Here is a 26526-nt window from a genome sequence, read left to right as displayed (position 1 = left end):
GAACAAGGCTTTTAAGGTCATTCCAGTAACCTAAATCCAAACAAGGCTCGATTCTGGTTTAACACATGCCTCAGGGTTCTATTAACAGTATAAAGCTTTGACCAATCTATTTGTAATATCAAGTTCATGAACTCTTTACTGAAAATCAACATGACTGGCTTTGAATCAAAATACATTCATCCTAAACCAAATTATTGCTTAAATGACAACATCAAGGCATGTGTACGTGGTTGCATACAGTGCTCAGCGTAAATGAGTACACCCCCTTTGAAAAGTAACATTTTAAACAATATCTCAATGAACACAAACAATTTCCAAAATGTTGACAAGACAAAGTTTAATATAACATCTGTTTAACTTATAACGTGAAAGTAAGGTTAATAATACAAGTCAGATTACACATTTTTCAGTTTTACTCAAATTAGGGTGGTGCAAAAATGAGTACACCCCACAACAAAAACTACAACCCCGATTCCAAAAAAGTTGGGACAAAGTGCAAATTGTAAATAAAAACAGAATGCAATGATGTGGGAGTTTCAAAATTCCATATTTTATTCAGAATAGAACATGGATGACATCAAATGTTTAAACTGAGAAAATGGATCATTTAAAGAGAAAAATTAGGTGATTTTAAATTTCATGACAACAACACATCTCAAAAAATTTGGGACAAGGCCATGTTTACCACTGTGAGACATCCCCTTTTCTCTTTACAACAGTCTGTAAACGTCTGGGGACTGAGGAGACAAGTTGCTCAAGTTTAGGGATAGGAATGTTAACCCATTCTTGTCTAATGTAGGATTCTAGTTGCTCAACTGTCTTAGGTCTTTTTTGTCGTATCTTCCGTTTTATGATGCGCCAAATGTTTTCTATGGGTGAAAGATCTGGACTGCAAGCTGGCCAGTTCAGTACCCGGACCCTTCTTCTATGCAGCCATGATGCTGTAATTGATGCAGTGTGTGGTTTGGCATTGTCATGTTGGAAAATGCAAGGTCTTCCCTGAAAGAGATGTCGTCTGGATGGGAGCATATGTTGCTCTAGAACCTGAATATACCTTTCAGCATTGATGGTGTCTTTCCAGATGTGCAAGCTGCCCATGCCACACGCACTAATGCAACCCCATACCATCAGAGATGCAGGCTTCTGAACTGAGCGCTGATAACAACTTGGGTCGTCCTTCTCCTCTTTAGTCCGAATGACACGGCGTCCCTGATTTCCATAAAGAACTTCAAATTTTGATTCGTCTGACCACAGAACAGTTTTCCACTTTGCCACAGTCCATTTTAAATGAGCCTTGGCCCAAAGAAGATGTCTGCGCTTCTGGATCATGTTTAGATACGGCTTCTTCTTTGAACTATAGAGTTTTAGCTGGCAACGACGGATGGCACGGTGAATTGTGTTCACAGATAATGTTCTCTGGAAATATTCCTGAGCCCATTTTGTGATTTCCAATACAGAAGCATGCCTGTATGCGATGCAGTGCCGTCTAAGGGCCCGAAGATCACGGGCACCCAGTATGGTTTTCCGGCCTTGACCCTTACGCACAGAGATTCTTCTAGATTCTCTGAATCTTTTGATGATATTATGCACTGTAGATGATGATATGTTCAAACTCTTTGCAATTTTACACTGTCGAACTCCTTTCTGATATTGCTCCACTATTTGTCGGCGCAGAATTAGGGGGATTGGTGATCCTCTTCCCATCTTTACTTCTGAGAGCTGCTGCCATACCCAGTCATGTTAATGACCTATTGCCAATTGACCTAATGAGTTGCAATTTGGTCCTCCAGCTGTTCCTTTTTTGTACCTTTAACTTTTCCAGCCTCTTATTGCCCCTGTCCCAACTTTTTTGAGATGTGTTGCTGTCATGAAATTTCAAATGAGCCAATATTTGGCATGAAATTTCAAAATGTCTCACTTTCGACATTTGATATGTTGTCTATGTTCTATTGTGAATACAATATCAGTTTTTGAGATTTGTAAATTATTGCATTCCGTTTTTATTTACAATTTGTACTTTGTCCCAACTTTTTTGGAATCAGGGTTATAAGTTAAACAGATGTTATATTAAACTTTGTCTTGTCAACATTTTGGAAATTGTTAGTGTTCATTGAGATATTGTTTAAAATGTTACTTTTCAGAGGGGGTGTACTCATTTATGCTGAGCACTGTATGTGTGTGGTTACATTAAGGATATAAAATCACCACACTAACTCAATTTCCTGTCTCTCCATTGTTCCAGAAATTCTTGTTCTTTGTTCTGAAGAGCAGTGATGTGCTGGATATCCTGGTGCCTATTCTCTACTACCTGAATGATGCCAGGGCTGACCAGTGTAAGTCTTCTGTACATGAGTGTTGGTTTGTTTGTTTGTTTGTTTGTTATTTGACACAAGAGATGACATGTTTGTTTTGTACATCACGCTGATTCATAGTCGGCACTTAAACGTTGTGTTTGTTGGGTAGCCCGTGTTGGTCTCATGCACATTGGGGTGTTCATTTTGCTGCTGCTGAGTGGGGAGAGGAATTTCGGAGTGCGTCTGAACAAACCGTACTCCCTTCGTGTCCCGATGGATATTCCAGTGTTCACCGGCACACATGCCGACCTCCTCATTGTAGTAAGTGCTGATTTCTTACTGGGTTTCGTTGTTGGTGTTGATGTTTTTTCAGCCTTTTTTACCCAGTGACCCCATTTTAAAGGCTCAAAATGCTTATGAAAAATTCACAGTGCATCACTGTGTACAAGTGCACAACCTGTAGATTGCTAAGTACAGGCTCACATGCAGATATCTATAATTAGTATAAATATGGAGGTGATTGTAGGAAATCACATGCTGATTGGTCAAGAAATTCAGACCGTTTCTCGATAATCACCTCGAGTGACTTGGCAAAATAGCGGCCAATCGCTTTGTACCCGTAAGTGAGGAAGAATTACAAATTATGAAAGAAAATGCTGTTCCTAAAAGCACTTAAGATGCTCTGAAGTTTGTGCTAAAACTATTCTAAGGTGAGGTGGAAGTGTGATTTTTATTTTATCTATTTCAAAGCAAAGTATTTTATGTGACTCGGCATAGATAAGTGATACGAGTCTGCGCTGTGCCTTTATTACATTTGCATGCCGCTTTTGAAGATTGAAATAAATTATTTTTTAAATAGGATTTATGTTTATTATTTTGAAATGATCACCAGTGTATTTATACTAAAATAAAATTATCCACCTCAGGCTCAGTGAGTATCTCGACTTCGTCTCGGTTATTGTGGTTTTTGAGAGTCGAAGACAAGTTCAGTATCATGCTAGCTGAATGGAATAGATCTGATATACCACGAAACAAAGCCAGCCAATATTATTATTATACATACACATTTGTTGGAACAATTATAGGTTTTACAAGACGTTAAGAACAGGGTGGTAACTTACCAATATTGTATGCTGATTCTAATCGAATGTAATTCAATGTACTGTCAATCCAGTGTACTGTACAAAGTTCTAACAATAAAAAAATGATACAAGTCCAAAAAGCCTGAACAACCCACCTTATATACAGTACAAGCTATATCCAGGTCGACAGTTCAAGTTCAAGGTTACTTTTGGTTGGAGTTAATTGTTACACTGCAGTTGTTCAAAACAAAAGGGCTTTGCTGAGTGAAGTCCACGAGTGAAGTCCATTTGTAAAAGTCTCGGTCACTTTTCCTCACCTCCAAGTAGAACTTTGACAATATTTCAGCTATTGCTCTCTCTTCCAGTTTTTTTATGTCCGTTGATATGTTTTTCTCTTGTAAATACGCATGAAGAATATCCAGTGAAGTTTTGGTAGCCTTTCGGGTGTTCAGCACGTCTTTCTCTTTCAAAATTCTCTCTAAATCTTCTACTTTTAACAAAGAAAACCTCACGGCCATGTTTGTTTTCAAACTGTCACAGTTGCTCGCTAGCGTGGAAGTTTTACATCTCCAACATGTCTCTCCCAGTTTTTCTATGTCTGTTGGTATGTTTTTCTCTTGTAAATATGCGTGAAGAATATCGAATGAACTTTTTTGGTAGCCTTTCGGGTGTTCAGTGCGTCTTTTAGTTTCAGTTTTCAGTTTATTTATTTAGTGTTTAAATCTAGCACTGGATTCGCCTCATCATCATCTGTCTTTTCTGGCAGACAAAGAAATGATTGTACACATGTGCAGCAGAAAAGTTGTCATTGGATCTTCGCATGAGCTCCGATGTGTGACGTTGTGTTGTCTTGACAACGTGCAATATTTATAACAATATTGCATGCTCATTCTCCATTGGGGAGAGCGACGTAATACATGTAGGATAAGCGATATGATAATATTGCATGCCATCATTAAGCCCACTAGAAGGGAAGGGAATAGAATACATGTTTTTATTTCATGGAAAAAGTGGCCCATTTGTATAATAATCACCGATATTCACTTCACCTTTGGTGAAAAATTGTTAAATATTCTAAACACATTAGCACTGTATATGATCACAAAGTTTGTTGAGATTCCAGTGAGATTTTCACTTCTCTGCTCTGTGGCATTTCTGACAACCCCATTGTCAGGTCATGACCCCAAGATTGCGACGCTGTGTGTTTATACATTAGAGTCCCATAGATGATCAGCTCCTGTGGAGGACGGCCCCATGTGGACAGTTGAAAGTCACACCTGGAGGACGCTCTGGACTCTTACAGTAATGCTTTTATGGCTGAGGACTACAGTTGACTTGCTAACTTTAGGACTGCAGTTGTCATGAACAGTTTTGCACTCAAGTTTCCATCAATGAAGAGTTACAACATCAACGAAACTGTCTTCATGTTAAAACTGTTAATATTATAGTCATGCTGTCTGTTGTTGCCCAAATGAGGATGGGTTCCGTTTTGAGTCTGGTTCCTCTCGAGGTTTCTTCCTCATGTCGTCTGAGGGAGTTTTTCCTTGCCACCGTCGCCACAGGCTTGCTCATTGGGGATAGATTAGGGATAAAATTAGCTCATGTTTTAAGTCGTTCAAATTCTGTAAAGCTGCTTTGCGACAATGGTTATTGTTAAAAGCGCTATACAAATAAACTTGACTTGACTTGATGATAGTTACATTGTGAAAATCATTTCTACTGGTGGGACTGGGATAATTAAGTGTTCAATCAGCAAATTATATGGCAGCAACAAAATGCTTAATACAGGTAAAGGGGTTCAGTTAATATTCAGAGTGAACTTCAGAATGCAGGAACAAATGTGATCTCAGTGCATTTGACATTGTGAAAGTATTTTGTGTGTGTGAATATATCAGCAGGTTCCGAAACACTCAAACCACACCATGCCATGCCATGTCACTGAGATAAAAATTTTTCCAATTTTGGTTTGATCTTGCTTGAGCTGTATCTGCCACATGATTTGTACAGGTGTTCCCAAAAAATTGGCTAGTGAGTGTAAAGAATTCCTTTTTTTTTTTTTATTGGGAAGGAACATCTGTTATGTGTCAGGTTTGTCACCCTTACAATCTCTCTTTTTTTATCCTTTATTTTAACATATTTTCAGGTTTTCCACAAGATCATCACAAGTGGCCATCAGCGTCTGCAGCCACTCTTCGACTGCCTGCTCACCATTGTAGTGAACGGTAAATGCGTTCACCATTCATAGCTGTGTCTACTTCAGATTCTTCTTTGTGGGTTTTGTCTGGTCACCCATCTGTGTGTAATGTCCAAATAATTGTGTCCTCGCACTGTTTAGTGTCTCCATACCTGAAGAGTCTGTCCATGGTGGCAGCCAATAAGCTGCTGCATCTTCTGGAAGCCTTCTCCACCAACTGGTTCCTGTTCTCTGCTGCTCAGAACCACCACTTGGTCTTCTTTTTGCTGGAAGCCTTTAATAATATTATCCAGTACCAGTTTGATGGTAAGATGTATTGTTACTAGAGATGGCACCAGGCTTGTAGTACTCGAGTCCGACTCGGGACCCAATTTTAAGGACTCGTGACTTGACTTGCACTTGAATACTGATGACTCATGCATTAACTGTATTCGGACTCGTAAATTGGAGATGGGGACTCAGATTTTTTTCTTTATTTTTTGTGACATACCATAATAATTTGGCATAAGATATTTATATCTACATTCATTTTTGTACAAATTTTGTGCAAGAGTGCCACACCTGTGCGCCTTGGCATGTGCATCAGATAGACTTTCGGGCGCGCTCCGGACAGTGCGCATGCCAAATAGACTCTCACGTACACCGTAAACAAATCGCACCTGCACAGGATTAAGGCGCAATCAGTGCGCCTGTATAAAAACTGTAAAAACACACTTATTTTGCGAAGTATTGAGTTGCATTGCTGACACATTAACGAGCCTTATTTCCTTGTTTGGTTTCCTGATCCCTGATTTCCTGTTTCTTGTCTTTGATTCTGCTGAGTCTATGATAGCCTGTTTGTGCCTTGCTCGACCTGTTTTACGATTTTGCCAGCCGTTCTGGATTGTTTACCTGTCTTCACTTGTATTAATAAACACACCTTCTGCACTTACATCCGTCTCCCAACCATCTCTGACAGAATACTTCACACTCCCTGAGAAAGAGAATGCACATTCACCTGTTCATACGTCATGTTCAGGAACAAACTAATGTTAATGGCGCAAAAACGGCCACCGTCAAATGGTGTGGTTGGAGTCTTGTTCTCAGACTCGACTCGGATCAATAGTGGACTCGACTCTTATTTATTTATTTTAAATGGCTTGGCTTGGACTTGAACACTGGGGACTCAAGACTGGACTCGGACTCAAGGTTTAGTGACTCAACTACAACACTGGATGGCACTGATCCAATACCCAGTATCAATATGGGAAGAAAAAGAAATCTGAGTAAATGTACTGAATATCAGATCCCGTAACAAAAAGCTGGCAAAGTTTGGAACTGAACATATTTACATATAACAAGACTTGACTGTTTTTTTCTTTAATGATTGAGTTTATTGGGCGGCATGATGGTGCAATGGTTAGCACTGTCACGTCACAGCAAGAAGGTTCTGGGTTCAAATCTTGTAGCTGACTGGGGTCTTTCTGTGTGGAGTTTGCATGTTACATGTGGATTAGGTCAACTGGCTACTTGAAGTTTTCCATAGGTGTGAATGAGTGTGTGAATGGTCATTTGTCTCCATGTTAGTTTGGTGACCTGTCCAGATGGGGTGACCCCATCTCTCATCCAAAGTCAGCTGGGATTGGCTCCAGCTCACCTGCGACCCTGACGGATAAACACTATACATAATAGATGGATGGATTTTATTATTTTTATATTTTATTATATTTACAATATAAGTGATTTTTGCATGAAAGGATTTAACCGTGAATGTTTCAAAACATTTTAAAACGTAGTAGTTTTTAAAGAAAAGAATCTAGGATGGGTACAGGTATTGGCTCATACTCAGCCTTTCAGTATCGGGTAAGATTTCTCGTTGATATCATGTACATATTGGCATTGTATTTGTATACTCCATAATCTGGCTCTTAAATATGATGAAGAATTACGTCACAACACACTTCTTTCACTGTCCGTTATACCTCAGGTAACTGCAACTTGGTATACGCCATCATTCGCAAGCGCAACGTCTTTCACCAGCTTGCCAACCTGCCCACTGACTCTGCATCCATCCAGAAGGCACTGCAAAAGAAGAGGAAATCTCCCGATGCCATCTCTCGTACCAACTCTCAGGATACCATTTCCATGGAGGGCTCTCGGCCAGCCGTACCTGCCGAGCCAGGCACGCTGAAGGCCAGCCTTGTGGCCATGCCAGGTAACAACCTGCCCGGTTTTTATGGCAATGGAACTCCTTATTCAAAGGAAAGCTTACTCTTAATAAAATATTATTTTCAGGTATTGATAAACTAACAGAGAAGTCCCAAGTATCGGAGGATGGTACCATGGTCACAGTGCCAAAGACAGAGACTCCTCACTCACCAGAACATGGCGTCTTAAGTGGGGCTAGTGACACAGAGTCCAACTCTGGAAGAGACAACGAGGTGAGAGGATTATCTCGATAAAGGTTTTCAGTATTCTGAAGTGTTCTAATCATGTATTTTACAACCCCAATTCCAAAAAAGTTGGGACAAAGTACAAATTGTAAATAAAAATGGAATGCAATAATTTACAAATCTCAAAAACTGATATTGTATTCACAATAGAACATAGACAACATATCAAATGTCGAAAGTGAGACATTTTGAAATTTCATGCCAAATATTGGCTCATTTGAAATTTCATGACAGCAACACATCTCAAAAAAGTTGGGACAGGGACAATAAGAGGCTGGAAAAGTTAAAGGTACAAAAAAGGAACAGCTGGAGGACCAAATTGCAACTCATTAGGTCAATTGGTAATAGGTCATTAACATGACTGGGTATAAAAAGAGCATCTTGGAGTGGCAGCGGCTCTCAGAAGTAAAGATGGGAAGAGGATCACCAATCCCCCTAATTCTGCGCCGACAAATAGTGGAGCAATATCAGAAAGGAGTTCGACAGTGTAAAATTGCAAAGAGTTTGAACATATCATCATCTACAGTGCATAATATCATCAAAAGATTCAGAGAACCTGGAAGAATCTCTGTGCGTAAGGGTCAAGGCCGGAAAACCATGCTGAGCGCCCATGATCTTCGGGCCCTTAGACGGCACTGCATCACATACAGGCATGCTTCTGTATTGGAAATCACAAAATGGGCTCAGGAATATTTCCAGAGAACATTATCTGTGAACACAATTCACCGCGCCATCCGCCGTTGCCAGCTAAAACTCTATAGTTCAAAGAAGAAGCCTTATCTAAACATGATCCAGAAGCGCAGACGTCTTCTCTGGGCCAAGGCTCATTTAAAATGGACTGTGGCAAAGTGGAAAACTGTTCTGTGGTCAGACGAATCAAAATTTGAAGTTCTTTATGGAAATCAGGGACTCCGTGTCAGTCGGACTAAAGAGGAGAAGGACGACCCGAGTTGTTATCAGCACTCAGTTCAGAAGCCTGCATCTCTGATGGTATGGGGTTGCATTAGTGCGTGTGGCATGGGCAGCTTACACATCTGGAAAGACGCCATCAATGCTGAAAGGTATATCCAGGTTCTAGAGCAACATAAGCTCCCATCCAGACGACGTCTCTTTCAGGGAAGACCTTGCATTTTCCAACATGACAATGCCAAACCACATACTGCATCAATTACAGCATCATGGCTGCGTAGAAGAAGGGTCCGGGTACTGAACTGGCCAGCCTGCAGTCCAGATCTTTCACCCATAGAAAACATTTGGTGCATTAAACGGAAAATACGACAAAGAAGACCTAAGGCAGTTGAGCAACTAGAATCCTACATTAGACAAGAATGGGTTAACATTCCTATCCCTAAACTTGAGCAACTTGTCTCCTCAGTCCCCAGACGTTTACAGACTGTTGTAAAGAGAAAAGGGGATGTCTCACAGTGGTAAACATGGCCTTGTCCAAACTTTTTTGAGATGTGTTGTCATGAAATTTAAAATCACCTAATTTTTCTCTTTAAATGATACATTTTCTCAGTTTAAACATTTGATATGTCATCTATGTTCTATTCTGAATAAAATATGGAACTTTGAAACTTCCACATCATTGCATTCCATTTTTATTTACAATTTGTACTTTGTCCCAACTTTTTTGGAATCGGGGTTGTACACTCACTGGCCACTTTAATAGGAACTTGTTCTTGAGTCTAAGGTTCTTGGCTGGCAGGAATGGAACCCAATGTGGTGGTCTGCTGTTGCATGTTGAGATGCTTTTCTGCTCACCACGGTTGTAAAGAGTTGCTATGAGTACCTATATCCTTCTTGGCAGCTCAAACCAATCTGGCCATTTTCCTCTGACCTCTCTTATCAACAAGATGTTTGTTTCCTCCCACAGACCTGTCGCTCAGTCAATGATTTTTGTTTTTTGCACCATTCTGTGTAGAGACTGTTGTGTGTGAAAACCCCAGGAGGTCAGCAGTTTCTGAAATACTCAAACCAGTCCATCTGGCTCAAACCAACACCCATGCAACAGTGAAAGTCACACCTTGAGATCACAATTTTTCCCATTCTGACGTTTGAAGTGAACATTAACTGAAGGTCTTGATTTGTACCTGCATGATTTTATGCATCGTGCTGCTGTCAAGGGATCGGCTGATTAGATAACTGCATCAAAAAGCTGGTGTATGGGTGTTCCTAATACAGTGGCTGGTGAGTGTAATCTTGAATACATTTTACCGATAATCCAAGGGGCTTCATTAGTTCTACTGAATGTGAGTGGAAATTCTGTCGATGATTCACTTCGGTGACCATCATGAAAATTCGCCATCATGGCTGTCTATGAGCTCGTATTTAAAAGAACAGACAGTTTACACTTTCCTCCCAGAGCTTTTAGCTGCCCAGTGATGTTCAAAATGATGTGCTGCTCTCTCACCGCATGTCTCAAAGGATGCACGCATTGGCATTGTGACAGCTTGATATGTTATTTATTTATTATTAGTCAAGATAGGCGAAGCATCCTGAGCAGAGCTTGCTGAATGAGGATAAGCTGAACAGCATCCTCTCACCTGAAATGAAGTTTAAATGTGCTATAAATGACACCATACTTGGTCGGGGCATCGCTGATGTGCCTTTTGCTCACGTTCACTTGAGGTACAGATCTGCTCCGAAAGTATTGGAACGGCAAGGCCAATTCTTTTGTTTATTGCTATTGACACCTACCCCAGGCACGTAACCAAAATATAAACGAACTAAAACACGGCGTCACACACTGACCGTAATCTTTCGAATTTAAATCTCCCTAAAACCTTCAAAGAAATTTCAAAACTAACTAAACCAAAGCTTAAGGAAATCTGCAAAGCCTTTTCTGTGGACTTTGAGAAATCAGTCGGTAAAAAAGCGCTTGTAAATATTGTACTGAACGCTTTGAATGTCTCTACTTCGAGTGACAGTCAGCAGCAGCCTTCGTCTGTCAACAAATTGTTGGTGTTCCAACAATTACTTACCTGAAGAAGTTAAAAGATTGGCAGAAGAGCTTCAAAAGATCGATACTGATCATACAAGAATCCACAGTGAAATCATTTTTGCTGGGTGCTGGTTACGATGAGAGAGCCGTAAGAAAATACAAAACGCTTCGTGCATGCGAACACAAGCAAGGAATTCACTCCATCAAGTAAGTACTGTAAACACAGCAGGACTGTCAAATTTCTTTAAGTTGATTTTGATTTCCTTCACTCTGATTTTCCGAGAGCTCATATGCTACCAGATTACGACAATCTTTGGGCTGTTAGGACAACAGGGTCAAATACTACATTCGATCTACCCACAGAAACACTAAAAGAGGAAGGACATGTAAGCTTACTCACACTGCATCGTTTGCACTTTGTTTTGGGAGCTGATTCTTCAATAAAGTTGTCATTTTCAGTTCTTTGACTTGTCCTTGTTTTTTGGTTTTTGCACTTTTTATGACTAAACACAAAGACAGAGGGGTTGTATGCTTCGTGACTTGGATCATCAGATTTTACTCCACCACTGAAGTGTGTAGAACACAGTCGCATGTTGTCAGTCAGTGTAAAATTTTGACCATGAATTCTGTCCAACCATGCTTTTCAGCGCTTAGTTTCTTTAGGTATTCTAGAAGACTTTAAATCAGGAATTTTTCTTCCCCCCCCCCACCCCCCAGTGTGAATTCAAAAAAATGACTGAGGTTATCGGAGTTAGTAAACAAATTAATTCTTTTTCGCGGTGCGGTTTCCATCAAATCCTGCGCTCTGATTGGCTGGCAAGCGGGTCCGTATCCTACAGTATGGACCCCAGTTACGGACCTCTGGTGACTTGCTCGTTCACAACAACAAACATAGTAGCATTTTTTGTCAACATTTATCTTTTTTTTTTCTAAGATTTATTTTTAAGATTATCAAAAATCTTATAAATTTTTGCCAGCATTTCTCAGGAAAATAGCATTAATTTTACAGCATGGATAGCGATAACGACAGTGTTCACAATGAAAGCGAGTTTTACTACCCTGAGGAAGAAGAAATAAAATAAAACATTTCAGGAGAAAGCTAAAAACCTCTAACTTGCTAATGCCGAGCAAAAACATGGCTGAATCCTGAATGACTCCTATTTGTATAAATAGGGGACTACATAGGCGGCAAAATGTAGTTTCTTTTTTCCTGCAATGGAAGTGCTCTTGTGTACCGAGGAGGAAGCAATTTGCATTACAGCCGTGAATGAGGATTCAAAATGGCGGCTCGGCTCGGCTTGGTTTTCCCTTTTCGGGCATTCTCGTTTTCTGTTAGAATTTCGTAAAGAAAAAAATAAATATATTATTTAACAGCTTAAGGTTGGTCCGTATGGTGAAATACCGTGACCCTCAGCCTTGAATACTGACCTCGGCCCAGAGGGCCTCGGTCAGTACTTTCAAGACCTCGGTCACGGTATTTCACGATACGGACCTCCCAGCTGGTAAATAACATACATCACCTGGTTACCACCCAAAATGCAAAGAATTATGGCTATGTGAAAGTAGTAAATACGCTGAAGACATGTGGGTTTGAGATTAAAAGATGAACATGAGACGATAGATCAGAATTTCAGTTTTTATTTCCTGAGATGTGTCGGGCAACTTGTATCATGGCACCTTTGCTGGCAGACCACACAATTTTTATCCTCCGCTGGCCAAAAGGCCCGAACGGGGGTTATGTCATGGCGATGAAATCAACTCCTCTCACAGTTTTTGGAGGAATTTTACAAAACTTGACAAGAGGCATCGTTATATGTCGGTAGTATGCGTATTGTAATTTCGTTAAATTCGGTCACATTTTACCAGAGTTACAGCCCTTGATTAACAAAATTATAATTTGACAATTTCATGAGTGTGCTTGCCTTCTGAAATCAACTCCTCTCACAATTTTTTATTGCCCATTGGCTGAAAGGCCTGAAGGGATATTATGTCATGGCAATGTCCGTCCGTCCGTCCCAGGAAGGGTGCTCACCTTCTGAAATCAACTCCTCTCACAATTTTTGGAGGAATTTCATGAAACTTGACAGCATTCTTTGTTATATGTCGGTAATACGCATGTTGCAATTTCTTTCAATTTAGTCGCATTTTACCAGAGTTATGGCCCTTGATTACCAAACTTGCACTTTGACAATTTCAGGAGGGTACATTAAGCATAGATATAGTTGCCAGCGGGGGCGATAGTGTGCTCTCAGAGCACTTTTGTTAGGTGAGCAAAAGTATAGGAACAGATAGTCTGAATGAAAATAAATAGCACTCCATATTTGGTTGCATATCTCTTTCCTGCAAGGTGACCCACTGACATCACCAAACTGTTTTTGTGATGTTTTTCCAGACTCACACCAGAGTTTCTTTCAGTTGGTCTTTGTTTTGGTCAGTTTTTCCTTTCAGTCTCTTTCAGGAGGTGAAATGCTACTCAGTTAGGTTTAAGATCTGGTGATTGGGCTGCACGGTGGTGTAGTGGTTAGCGCTGTCGCCTCACAGCAAGAAGGTCCGGGTTCAAACCCCGTGGCTGGCGAGGGCCTTTCTGTGCGGAGTTTGCATGTTCTCCCTGTGTCCGCGTGGGTTTCCTCCGGGTGCTCCGGTTTCCCCCACAGTCCAAAGACATGCAGGTTAGGTTAACTGGTGACTCTAAATTGACCGTAGGTGTGAATGTGAGTGTGAATGGTTGTCTGTGTCTATGTGTCAGCCCTGTGATGACCTGGCGACTTGTCCAGGGTGTACCCCGCCTTTCGCCCGTAGTCAGCTGGGATAGGCTCCAGCTTGCCTGCGACCCTGTAGAACAGGATAAAGCGGCTAGAGATAATGAGATGAAATGAGATCTGGTGATTTGACTTGGCCTGTCTCAAACCTTCCACTTTGTTCCAGTGTTGAAGTCCTTTGTTGTGTTGGCAGTGTGTTTTGGGTCGTTGTCTTGCGGCATGTTGAAGTTCCTCCCAATTAGATTGGATGAGTTTCTCAGTAAATTGGCAGACAGTGTTTCTGTAGACTCATGAATTTGTTCTTCTGCTGTCATCATGAGTTACGTCATCAGTAAAGATTAGTCAGCCTGTTCGAGAAGCAGACGTACAAGCCCAAGCCATGAAAACCTCCACTGTGCTTGACCGATGATCTTGTATGTTTTGGGTCACGAGCAGATCTTTTTTTTTTTTTTTTCTTCACACTTTGGCCTTTCCATCACTTTGGTAGAGGTTCATCTTGGTTCCAGAACTTTTGTGGCTCATCTCTGTATTTCTTTGCCTTGCCTTCTGATTCTTACTGCTGATGAGTGGTTTGTATCTTGTAGTATTTCTGCTCTCGAAGTCTTTGTTGAGTGGTGGACTGTGATGCCTCACCCCTGTGGAGGTTGTTGGTATTATCACTTACTGTTGTGTTTGGGTTTTTCTTCATTGTTTGTGCAAATGGATGCATGTGAAAACCATTTCATGTTCCCAAACAGGATGTCTTCTACACAGAGGCAGAAATGGCAAGGAGACGTCTGTCAAGTGCATCAACGGCCCCTACATACTGGGTCCCAACACCAGAGTGGGTGCGTAACTTTTATAGCTTTTGCGATGAAGCTGTCATATTCGAAAAATAAAGCAAGTAAGGAAGTCGATAGAGCTCTGCCTTTATCTGTTATGGAGCTTTGCTGTTTGTGGCATATAACTGAATGCGAATTAAGATCACTTTTTTCCAAAATTGAATTTTAAAGGAAAAACTTGATAAAAAAAAAAAAAACTGGCTAAGAATAACGTTGAGGAGTCCTCATAAATTCATTAGCTGGCAGACCAGGCAAGTAAAAGCTCCAGTGTGCTGCCCAGTCGCATGATTTGGTTGCCTGTGAACATAATTGACTATGTAAAAATGTACTCGCTAATATAATGCAACAGTGCATGGCTGTGAGTTAAGTGCTTTCATACACATAATGAATGAGTATATGATTATGGTTACTATCCTCTTCTAACAAAGTTTCTAATGTCGGAAACATCATGTTTACGCCAACGTTTCAGGTGTGAGCCGTAGTGTTCTGCCTCAGACGTAGTAGAATAGTCTGTAGTCTGGCTAGAATCTATGTTTAAAGCTAGACGGCCTTTCGATTTCATTTAGTTCCCTCTGAAATTTGGTCATTGTGATATATGTTGATTTCTGTAATATCTCAAAAAACAGGCCATTCTGTGGTTGGGAAGTTATTTAATTTGAGGAGATTCCCGAGCAAATAATGTGCTTGAAATCGCTCGCTTTGCGCAGTCAAGCAGACAGAGGAAGTCTGTGTGCGCATGCGCAGGTTTTCCTTCTTCTTTTGGGTTTTACGGCAGCTGGCATCCACAGTCTTGCATTACCGCCATCTACAGGTTTACCTTTGACCGTGCACTGACAGTTATATCATTCTGTCACTAAACAAACAGCTGATCACACCGAGGTGCTCGCTGACCGCCGATATTTATTAGTTTGGTCCTGCGTTTTCTTTCCTTCGCAACATAACGTCTTTTCTTCTTGCTTTCTGTTACTGTAGTCGGTCTTTCACGTTTCATTCACATGCTCATGTCCTCCATTTTTTTCTCCTGTTTCAAATTTGTATCCCACAATGCCTTGTGCAAACGGGGAAAGCCCACCACATGATGCATGACATCGTATCTTGAATTGGGTCATAGTGAAGCAGGAAAAAATAGCGGCGCATTTAGGGACACATGGCCCGAAATTCATTAATTGTTTTATTAATAATAATAATAATAATAATAATAATAATAATTTCACTGAGTTACGTGACCTTGAACTTGTCAATTAGGTGACCTCTATAGCAAAAAGTCAGAGTTTTGTCTATTTTTCATGGTCTGCGAGCTAGCCTTGTTCCATTGCGTTAGAAAAACGTTTTAATGAATATTTATAGTTTTGATCTATTGACCTTTGACCTAGGTTAATATTAGGTCACATATTTTCAACGGCCTATATCTCAAAAACGGAGCAAGATAAGGCTATGGTTACTATTAACCATGAATAGGAAGTCATATATATGGGCTTTCATTTGCGAACATTGGTTTTGCCCTGGAGTGACCTTGACAGGTCAGATCAATGATATGAATATTTTTCACTGACCTGCATCAATAAATTGGTGAAAGATATGAACTTGGTTAATATTATTAACCATGGAAGTATTACTGTATATCCAGGGGTGGCACGGTGGTGTAGTGGTTAGCGCTGTTGCCTCACAGCAAGAAGGTCCGGGTTCGAGCCCCGTGGCCGACGAGGGCCTTTCTGTGCGGAGTTTGCATGTTCTCCCCGTGTCCGCGTGGGTTTCCTCCGGGTGCTCCGGTTTCCCCCACAGTCCAAAGACATGCAGGTTAGGTTAACTGGCAACTCTAAATTGACCGTAGGTGTGAATGTGAGTGTGAATGGTTGTCTGTGTCTATGTGTCAGCCCTGTGATGACCTGGCGACTTGTCCAGGGTGTACCCCGCCTTTTGCCCGTAGTCAGCTGGGATAGGCTCCAGCTTGCCTGCGAACCTGTAGAAGGATAAAGCAGCTAGAGATAATGAGATGATGAGTATTATATCCTTTTCCCTTTGTCATCAGATTCCAGACCACCAGTGGCCTCATTTCTCTCAGGTCTGTGACCTTGACCTTTGTCCCAAGGCCTCAGGTGTGGAAATGGAATACCACTGTGCCCTTGGCACAGTACCTCTAATTGTCATTGTAGTTATCCAACAAAACTTAGTTTGGTAGCTCTCCAAGAAAACAGCAGCAGTAAAAAAAAAAAAAAACAGAATATAAATGAAATAAATTCAGTATAACATAAAGTAAGTGGGGGGATTGCAGTGGAGGCAGATATTGCACAATTGTACTAGGTGTATTTACGTTCCTATGTGTAAAGTGATCAAGTCAGTAAAATAAAGTGCAGCGTAAGCAGATATTGCACAGATATTGCATTAGAATGATTGTATTTACAGTGCTGAATGTAAAGTGATTAGTGCGTTAGTCGCAACTTGGGGGTGTGTATGGAGGCGGGGGTAATGGAGGCTACAGTTCTGGGGAAGAAGCTGTTCCTCAGTCCTATTTGTACGTGTTCTGATGGTCCTGTAATTTTTTTTTTTTGCCCGATGGGAAGGGGACAAACAGTTTATGACATGGGTGTGTTGAGTCCTTGATAATGTTGTTTGCCCTCTTACATAAACGGTTAGCATAAACTAGATTTGATAGCTCAGTCCCCGCAATCCAATACCATTCTATTACAATTCCATTGAGTTTTTAGCCAAGTCAGTGATGTGAACAGCATCTTGACGGCAGGTAAGACCATGTTTATTGATTGTCATCTGCTTTCATTTATTAATGAGCTTGGCATTCTTAATCAGACTCGTATTATCAGACTTGACTGTAAACTCGGCTCTCTGTCTTCGGTGTAGGTCGTTTCCTGGAAGAGCAAGCTCCCTCTACAGACCATCATGCGCCTGCTGCAGGTCCTGGTGCCCCAAGTGGAGAAGATCTGCATCGACAAGTATGTATGGCAAGCTGTTTAAACATTTAAAGGGGAACTGAAGTCATTTTTAAACTTGCTTTATTTCTTAATTAACATGTTATTCAATTACGTTTTCGGTTTTAGTAACCTTATATCGTGACTCATATTGGCAACCAATTGCAATTAAACATTATACTTATCGGCCTGTTCGGTTTTTAGCCATTTTGAAAGTATTTTGTTTGGTCCATGGCAGGCGTCGCTTATCCGTGCGGTCTTCACGAGACTTGTGCGAGACTTCAAAGTGTCAGCAAGGTGTCAGTGCCGCCATTTTGAAAACTGTTTTCCAAATGAAATATTTCACAAAAACGAGTTTAAATGACGATAGCTGCCTACTTTTTCAAACTTTCCTGATTTTGCTATCAAAACAAACAAAACTTCCGGCTTGATTACATCAGCATTCGAAAGAGGGCGTGCGCATCTTTTGACAACCCGTGTCCGAAATCGCTCCCTACTCACTACATAGGGCGTTATATAGTGGGGACGCCATTTTATAGTACTGTCCGAAACCTTAGTGAGAATTATTTACACCCTATATAGTGCATTTAAAGTATCCCACAATGCATCATGAAAAGTAGGGTACAACGATGGTCACTAACCAAAGCAATATATCCCATCATGCACTGCGGTCATGCTGAAAGAAATCAAATTAAAAGTCTCAAATTTGATTTAATAAAAGGCAGCGGCAAAGAAGAAAGTATTCAGCCTTGATTTAAAAAAAACTGAAAGATGCAGGTACTTTGTATTGATTAATGTGGTAAATACGCTCCGTATAATATGGATTTATTACAAAAATACATGCATGGATTTATTTATTATTTTGAAAACCCACCAGCCGACTAATCTGGCACATTTTAATTGTGCGACAGTAATGACATAAATACCAGCACGATAGACTGGTGTCCGAAAGCATTTTTTCATTTTATGAATGAGCTCGCTATATAGTCCTCTATATAGTAATTCCCTATATAGGGAGTAGTGAACGAGTGAGTGATTTCGGACACAGGGAACGTTGGCAGATGTTGGTCACTTTGATTTCCGCTGTACGTTTTACTTCCGTCCTACGATGTCTCGCACAGGTCTCAACGAATCTCGTTTACGGCCGTTGCTTTGACATATGGACTGATATATTACATAGCGTTTTTCAAACACTCATAACTTTGCTATAGCAGTGACAAAATAGCGATCAAAAATGCATTCCTATATTTAATAAAATGAAAGAAATAGAATTTTGATGATGATAAATTTGCCTTCAGTTCCCCTTTAACAGCTAAGTTTGACTATCCGGAATTACCATTACAGATATCAACAACGTCATTTTGACTAGCCGTAATTTCATTGTGACGAGTATGAATTTTAATTGAAGATATCTATAATGTCATTCTGTCTAGTCAAAACTACAGTTACAGATATCTGTAATTCGGTTTTGACTAATCGCGACTGAATTACAGATATCATCAGTGACGTAACTCAAAACGACATTCAACTCGTCACACAACCTATATAACAATTCCAGATATCTGTAATTCTGTTTCCGTTATGACTTGCTGTGCATGACGTTGCTTATGTGAGGCTTCCCACTGGATATTGGCCCAGCAAAGCATTTGTTTTGAACCAAATTTGAAGACTTAGCAGAGGCCATGATGGTCACAGTCGTGGATAAAGTCAAAAGTCAAAGTCCTTCCTGCACCATACAATGGCGCGTTTGGCGGCGCCGATCTCTGTTTCGTAGCCCTCGGCCTCTCGCCTATATTACATAGCTAGAGTTACAGTGGGGGACTAGTCCTTTGGTAACCGCGAGAGTTCGACTCCCCACTCGCATTTGTACTGCAGCGTGCCTTGCCACATGGCAGTAGGCACCATTTTTATGATGGTCTTTGGTATGACCTGACCGTGAGTAAAACTCGCACTCTCCCGATCGAGAGGCGGACATGCTAACCACTAGGCCACTTGGCCAGCTGTGGATAAGATAGTTAGAAAATGCCATGAAATAGAAAGAGCTTATCATGTGCACGGGCTGCAGCATTAAAAATTTTGTCAAACACCTGAGATTCTGGCTGCTCCGACATGGTGCTATGTTTTCCCACCTCCCACTTGCCGTAGCGTTGATTCTGACATAACTAGAGATATCTGTGGCATCATTTTGCCTAGTCAAAACTCTAATTCAAGATATCTCTAATTATATTTTGACTAGGCAGAAAAAGCGTGAAAGATATCTGATATTACTAATCTAAATTGATTTCAAGATATCAATAACTTGATGATAATAGATATCTATAATTATGTTGTGACTATCTATAATTCCAGTTTGAGATATCTACAATGTTATTCTGACTAGTCCTAATTCAAGTTCAAGATATCTACAACTTCATTCCGACTGTCTGCAACTTAAATGAAGATATTTAAAAAGGACAATGTAGATATCTTCAATTGAGGGGAATTACACTATGTTGCCAAAAGTATTCGCTCACCTGCCTTGACTCACATATGAGCTTAAGTGACATCCCATTCCTAATCCATAGGGTTCAATATGATGTCGGTCCACCCTTTGCAGCTAGAACAGCTTCAACTCTTCTGGGAAGGCTGTCCACAAGGTTTAGGAGTGTGTTTATGGGAATTTTTGACCATTCTTCCAGAAGCGCATTTGTGAGGTCACACACTGATGTTGGATGAGAAGGCCTGGCTCTCAGTCTCCGCTCTAATTCATCCCAAAGGTAGCCTGGGAAATCCCATGCTGCTTTGCACAATCGTTCCGATCTGAAAAGACAGCATGGAAACTATGGTCTAAAGGCTCGCCTGAGTTAGGGAGCCAATCAGAGAGTGGGGAGGGGTGGAAAGACTGTGACGCGTACTACTCGACAAACGGAAGCTTGTAGTTTATTTGGGACTGTTTACGGATCACATTTAACATGGCGGCGAGCGATACGAACCAAACTAACCAAACCAGCTTCTCTCATATTTGTCTTGCACAAACGGCAGTAATCGTTCGGTGCCATTGTTTTCCTATTTTTGTTTTGCCTTCTCTTTCCTTCTCTTCTTCGCCTCTTCGTCTTCTTCGTCGCTCTAACTACGTCACCGGGTACAACTGCCATGATTGGCCATGGGCTACGTATACGCCAAATGATAGACATTCGCAACATCCAATAAACGGCCGTTGACAATCGTAAACCACACCTCCCCTACGAAAAATTCAATAGGCGGATTCCAGACCATATTTCACTTGTGATATGGTCTGGTGTTAACCAGACTATCCCAAAGGTGTTCTATCGGGTTGAGGTCAGGACTCTGTGCAGGCCAGTCAAGTTCATCCACACCAGACTCTGTCATCCATGTCTTTATGGAGCTTGCTTTGTGCACTGGTGCACAGTCATGTTGGAAGAGGAAGGGGCCAGCTCCAAACTGTAAAAACAGTCTGCATGCCTAGGTGCTTGATTTTATACACCTGTGGCCATGGAAGTGATTGGAACACCTGATTCCGATAATTTGGATGGGTGAGCATTAGGGTGTATCAGTTGCCCTCACTTTCATAAAATCTGATGCATTTTTGTTCGGGTGTTCCTTTTCACCAATAAAGACATCCTGTAAAATTTTTTGACCATATTCAAAAGTCTAATGGTGGCACCATGAGGTTCATTTTTTGCCAAAAAACGCTTATTTTATGTTTTCGCGTAAGGTTTGAATCACAATGTTGGACTCCATTTATTGATTTCTTGTGACCCAGAGATCATGTTAAGAACCTTTGCAAGGGATTGAGAAGCATTAATGTGATTCATAATACATTTGTATTGTTTAAAAGTAGTTGAACAATGATTCAATGAACAGCTAAAACTCAAACTGTGCTTGATGATATATTTAGAATATGTACTAAAAATGTGTATCTAAGATATTTGGTATACTCTATAAGGTGCCATAATGTTTCATGAAAAGTGATCGAAATTTTGTCATAAAAGTCATAAAATAGCAGCTTTTTCCATAACTTTGAGCTCCTGGTGCCACCATTAAACTTTTGAATTTTGTCAAAATATTTCACCCAGTGTGTTTTTTTACCAAAAGGAACATAAAAACAAAAATGCATCATGATCGGAGGAACTTTTCATTTTTAGGGGGCAACTGATGCACCCTAGTGAGCAAATACTTTTGGCAATATAGTGTATCTTAAACTCGAATTAGGACTAGTTAGAATTAAATTGTAGATGTCTGAAACTGGAATTGGAGATATTCACAATTCAGTTCCAGATATCCACAAGTGAATTGTAGGTATCTATAACGCGAAACCCCATACAAATGAAGGGCAAAATTAGTTTGAATCTTAATGGTCAAAACTGAATTACAGATACAGTTGTGGTCAGAAGTTTACATACAGTGGCATGACTGTCATCTTGGATATGAATGTCATGGCAATATTTGGGCTTTCAGTAATTTCTTTGAACTGTTCTTTTTCTGTGGCAGAATGATTGTACAGCATACATCTTTAATTAAAAAAAAACAAGAATTTGGTGCACAAGTTTTAATTTTCTTTGGGTTTTCTAAAATCAATACAGGGTCAAAAATATACATACAGCACACCTAATATTTGGGTAAAATGTCTCTTTGCAAGATTCACCTTGACCAAACATTTTTGTTTACCATGAACAAGCTTCTGGCAGAATTCTGGTTGGATATTTCACGACTCTTCATGGTAGACTTGGTAGAGTTCAATTTATTATTTTTTTTTTTCCCTTGGCATGGACTCGACTTACAAGTACGGTCCATATACAGTGTTATGCAAAAGTTTGGGCACCCCTGGTCAAAATTGCTGTTACTGTGAACAGTTAAGCAAGTTGAAGATGAAATGATCTCCAAAAGGCATAAAGTTAAAGATGACTCATTCCCTTTATATTTTAAGCAAAAACAATTTTTTATTTTCATCTTTTACATTTTCAAAATGACAAAAAAGGAAAAGGGCCCAAAGCAAATTTTGGGCACCCTGCATGGTTAGTACCTAGTAACACCCCCTTTGGCAAGTATCACAGCTTGTAAACACTTTTTGTAGCCAGCTAATAATCTTTCAGTTCTTACCTGGGGGATTTTCACACATTCGTCCTTGCAAAAGGCTTCCAGTTCTACAAGTTTCTTGGGCTGTCTTGCATGCACTGCTCTTTTGAAATCTATCTACAGATTTTCAATGATGTTTAGGGCAGGGGACTGTGAGGGCCAGGGCAAAACCTTCAGCTTGTGCCTCTTGAGGTATTCCATTGTAGATTTTGAGATGCATTTTGGATCATCGTCTTATTGTAGGAGCCATCCTCTTTTCAACTTCAACTTTTTTACAGATGGTGTGATGTTTGCTTCCAGAATTTGCTGGTATTTATTCGAATCCATGCTTCCTTCGACCAATGAAATGCGCCCTGTGCCACTGGCTGCAACACAACCCCAAAGTCTGATCGATCCACGCCCATGCTTCAGAGTTGGAGAGGTGTTCTTTTCCTGGAATTTGGCACCCTTTTTCCTCCAAACACATTGTGGCCAAAAAGTTCTATTTTGATTTCATCAGTCCACAGGACTTGTTTCCAAAATGCATCAGGCTTATTTAGATGTTCATTTGCAAACTTCAGACGCTGAATTTTGTGGCTAGGACGCAGGAAAGGTTTTCTTCTGATGACTCTCTCATGAAGGTCATATTTGTTCAGGTGTCGCTGCATAGTAGAACAATGCACCACCACTCCAGGGTCTGATAAATCTTTCTGAAGGTCTTTTGCAGTCAAACGGGTTTTTATTTGCCTTTCTAGCAATCCAACGAGCAGTTCTTTCAGAAAGTTTTCTTCATCTTCCAGACCTCACCTTGATCTCCACTGTTTCTGTTAACTGCCATTTCTTAATAACATTACGATCTGAGGAAACAGCTACCTGAAAACACTTTGCTACGTTCTTGTAGGACTTCTCCTGCTTTGTGAGCATCAATTATTTTATTATTCAGAATGCAAGGGAGTTGCTTAGAGGAGCCCGTGGCTGTTGATTTTAGGGACAAGTCTGAGGAGTCAGAGAATTTATACAGTTTTGAAATCTGCATCATCTGACCTTTCCTAATGAAGAATTTGAACAAGCCACAGCTCAATAAGCTAATTAAGGTCTGGAACCTTGGTAAAAGTTACCTGAGAACTCAAATGTATTGGGGTGCCCAAACTTTCACATGGTGTTCCTTTTCTTTTTTCACTCTCCAATTGTACAAAACAAAAATAATACACAAATCTTGCAGAAAATGCTGAAAAGAAATGTGTCATCTTTACCTTTATGCCTTTTGGTGATCAGTTCATCTTCTGCTCACTTAACTATTCACAGTAACAGACATTTTCAGTAAGGGTGCCCAAACTTTTGCATGCCACTGTATTTTAAATAGAGTTGACGTCAGGACTTGTTTTAAGCTTAATGTTCGCCTGCTTTATCCTCTATAACCAGCTCTGATGTGTGTTTGGGTTCACTGTCCTGTTGTAACTCCCAAGTTGTGTTCAAGTTTCTGATGGTTTATACTGAAGAATTCTGAGGTAGTCTTCCTTCTTCATTATTCCATCCACTTTGTGCAATGAACCAGTTCCACTGGCAGCAAAGCAGCCCCAGAGCATGATGATCCTACCACCACCAGCTGGTACAGTGTCCCTCTGTACATGGTGGTCCATTGTGGCCAAACAATTCAATCTTTGTCTCATCTGACCATACAGCTATCCTCCAGAAGGCTTTTTCTTTGTCCGTGTGGTCAGCTTCAAACTTTAGTTAAACTTGAAGGTGTCAGTTTTGGAGCAGGGGGTTATTTCTTGGATAGCAGTCTCTTAGTCCATGGTGATCTGAACTGTAGACAGTGAGCCATCAGCTTCCGGTTCATGGCAGGGCTGTGCCATGGTGGTTCCCAGGTTGTTCCTGACCATCCAAACCAATTTCCTTTCAGCTGAGGGTGACAGTTTGGGTTTTCTTGAAGCAAAGTGGTTTGGCAAAGTGACAACACCTCACAATAACTTGCATACAATTGTTTGAACTGATCTTGGAATTTTCAGTTGTTTAGAAATGGCTCCAAGAGACATTCCGGAGTTGTGTATATCTGCGATCCTCTTTCTCAGATCTGCACTGAGCTCCTTGGACTTTCCCATTTTACTGTGTGTTGGTCAATCCAATGAGTGCTGTAAACAAACCCTTTATCCTGAAGGCACAGAGAAGCTACCAGCTGTAGTCAATCATGATCACTAACAGGAAGTTAAGAGACCTCGGCCTTGGCAAGATGAAAGACATTTTGGAAGTTTCAGCACCTCTGAATGAATAATCTAAGTGAGCGTATGTAAAAATTTTGACCATGTATGTATAATTCTGACCCTGTGTTGATTTCAGAAAACCCAAAGAAAATTAAAACTTGTGCACCAAATTCTAGTGTTTTTTTAATTAAAGATGTATGCTGTACAATCATTCTGCCACAGAAAAAGAACAGTTCAAAGAAATTACTGAAAGCCCAAATATTGCCATGACGTTCATATCCAAGATGACATTCATGTCACTGTATGTAAACTTCTGACCACAACTGTATCTTGAATACGAGCTTTGACTAAGCAAAATGATGTTGCAGATATCAGTAATGACTATCCAATCTAGCTATTAAGTGTTTAAACGGTTTGCCATAAGTATGAAAATGTTCAAATTGACAGATATCTGTATATCTACTCTTTTTAACTCGTGTGTGTGTGTGTGTATTTTCCTTATAGGGGCTTGACAGACGAATCAGAGATTCTGAAATTCCTCCAGCACGGTACCCTGGTGGGGCTTTTGCCTGTACCTCACCCTATTCTGATCAGAAAATACCAGGCCAACGCAGGCACTGCCACGTGGTTCCGCACGTACATGTGGGGCGTCGTCTATCTCCGGTAAACACTATACAACACAAAAAAACCTCAACCTCTAATTGTCCATAATTCCAGACATCATTCTGTATTCTGTTTTCAAATATCACGACATATGATTAATGAGCTCAGAAGAAACGGCGAGCTGTTTGACCTTTTATCTTTTCTTTATTTTAGCAACGTGGACCCACCAATCTGGTATGACACAGATGTTCGTCTCTTTGAGATCCAGAGAATGTAGAAGGGTAGCTCTACGTCACAGGGCTGCGCGTCACTGAGTGAATAAAGAGGCCTGGTTGATTATTTCCATCTTCACTCCAGTCACCCTAACACCATTTAAAGCTTAGTCCTCAATTTCAGCGCAGTGCTGAATCGCTAATTGTTAATCTCACAGATTGACTCCAGTAATATGGAAAAAGACGTTCTGTCTCAACCCTGAAGGGTTCAGTGACCTCAGAAAATCTAATAGTGTTCATGGCTCACCGAGTTGGCATGTGTGGACGCTTGGAAGGGCTGGTGTACAAATGATAACGTTTCTACATATAGCTCTGCCTTTTGATAAGACCGTACAATGTCCAGCAGCTTAAACCATTGAGAATCTCTCACTGTGGATGAATGAATGATTTTCCTACCGTATGAACTGCCACTGTATATAAAAACATATACATTATATATATATTTGATGGAAGCATATTTAAAAGTCTCATGAATTTGGTTGCATGTAGTCCAGTAGTGAGTGACGTTTGTAAGCTAGCGTGACCTTCAGCATTGGCTGTGACTGTGTTGCCATGAAGATGCCACTAGAGGGCAGCATAACTACAGCTATCTCTGTTCAACAGGTAATTGTTTGTTCTGTAGGTTGTGTTGTTTAACCCTACTTATGACTTGTGGTTAACAGAGGAATGTCTGCATTCCTCTCGCTCTCCTTTTCAGGTTAACATTTCTTGAAACACGATCAGACTGGCAAATATTTCAGCCAGTACCGGTTCATATGTTTCACCAGTATTCAGGTGGAAACAAATTATCTGCTATGTGCTGTTGAAAATCATTTCTGGTGACCTGATATTACTATTTTTGTCTGCGTAACAGATTTGTCAATGAAATGATCTAATGTATATACTGTGCTCAATGTTTAAAGTAAAAAATTTTGTCGCAATATTAAAAACGAATAATCTATG

The 26526-nt window shown here is 40.5% G+C and overlaps 1 protein-coding gene across 2 annotated transcripts in view; it reads left to right on the top strand.

Moving 5' to 3' along the window:
- The window catches only part of hid1a (HID1 domain containing a), a 67067-nt gene extending 40541 nt beyond the window's left edge, over positions 1–26526 (top strand). For both annotated transcript variants that reach the window (XM_060901386.1, XM_060901385.1), the window contains exons 10-19: positions 2243–2333; positions 2464–2615; positions 5520–5598; positions 5712–5876; positions 7537–7764; positions 7845–7990; positions 14443–14532; positions 17383–17474; positions 25214–25372; positions 25526–26526. In XM_060901386.1, coding sequence (XP_060757369.1) covers positions 2243–2333; positions 2464–2615; positions 5520–5598; positions 5712–5876; positions 7537–7764; positions 7845–7990; positions 14443–14532; positions 17383–17474; positions 25214–25372; positions 25526–25589 — 1266 coding nt within the window. In that variant the 3' untranslated portion in view covers positions 25590–26526. The remainder of the gene's footprint in view (positions 1–2242; positions 2334–2463; positions 2616–5519; positions 5599–5711; positions 5877–7536; positions 7765–7844; positions 7991–14442; positions 14533–17382; positions 17475–25213; positions 25373–25525) is intronic.

This window comes from Neoarius graeffei, chromosome 20 (assembly GCF_027579695.1).
Source record: "Neoarius graeffei isolate fNeoGra1 chromosome 20, fNeoGra1.pri, whole genome shotgun sequence".
NCBI lineage: Eukaryota > Metazoa > Chordata > Actinopteri > Siluriformes > Ariidae > Neoarius > Neoarius graeffei.
Note: the sequence above shows the minus strand (reverse complement) of the source record. Positions and strands in the feature narration are given on the sequence as shown.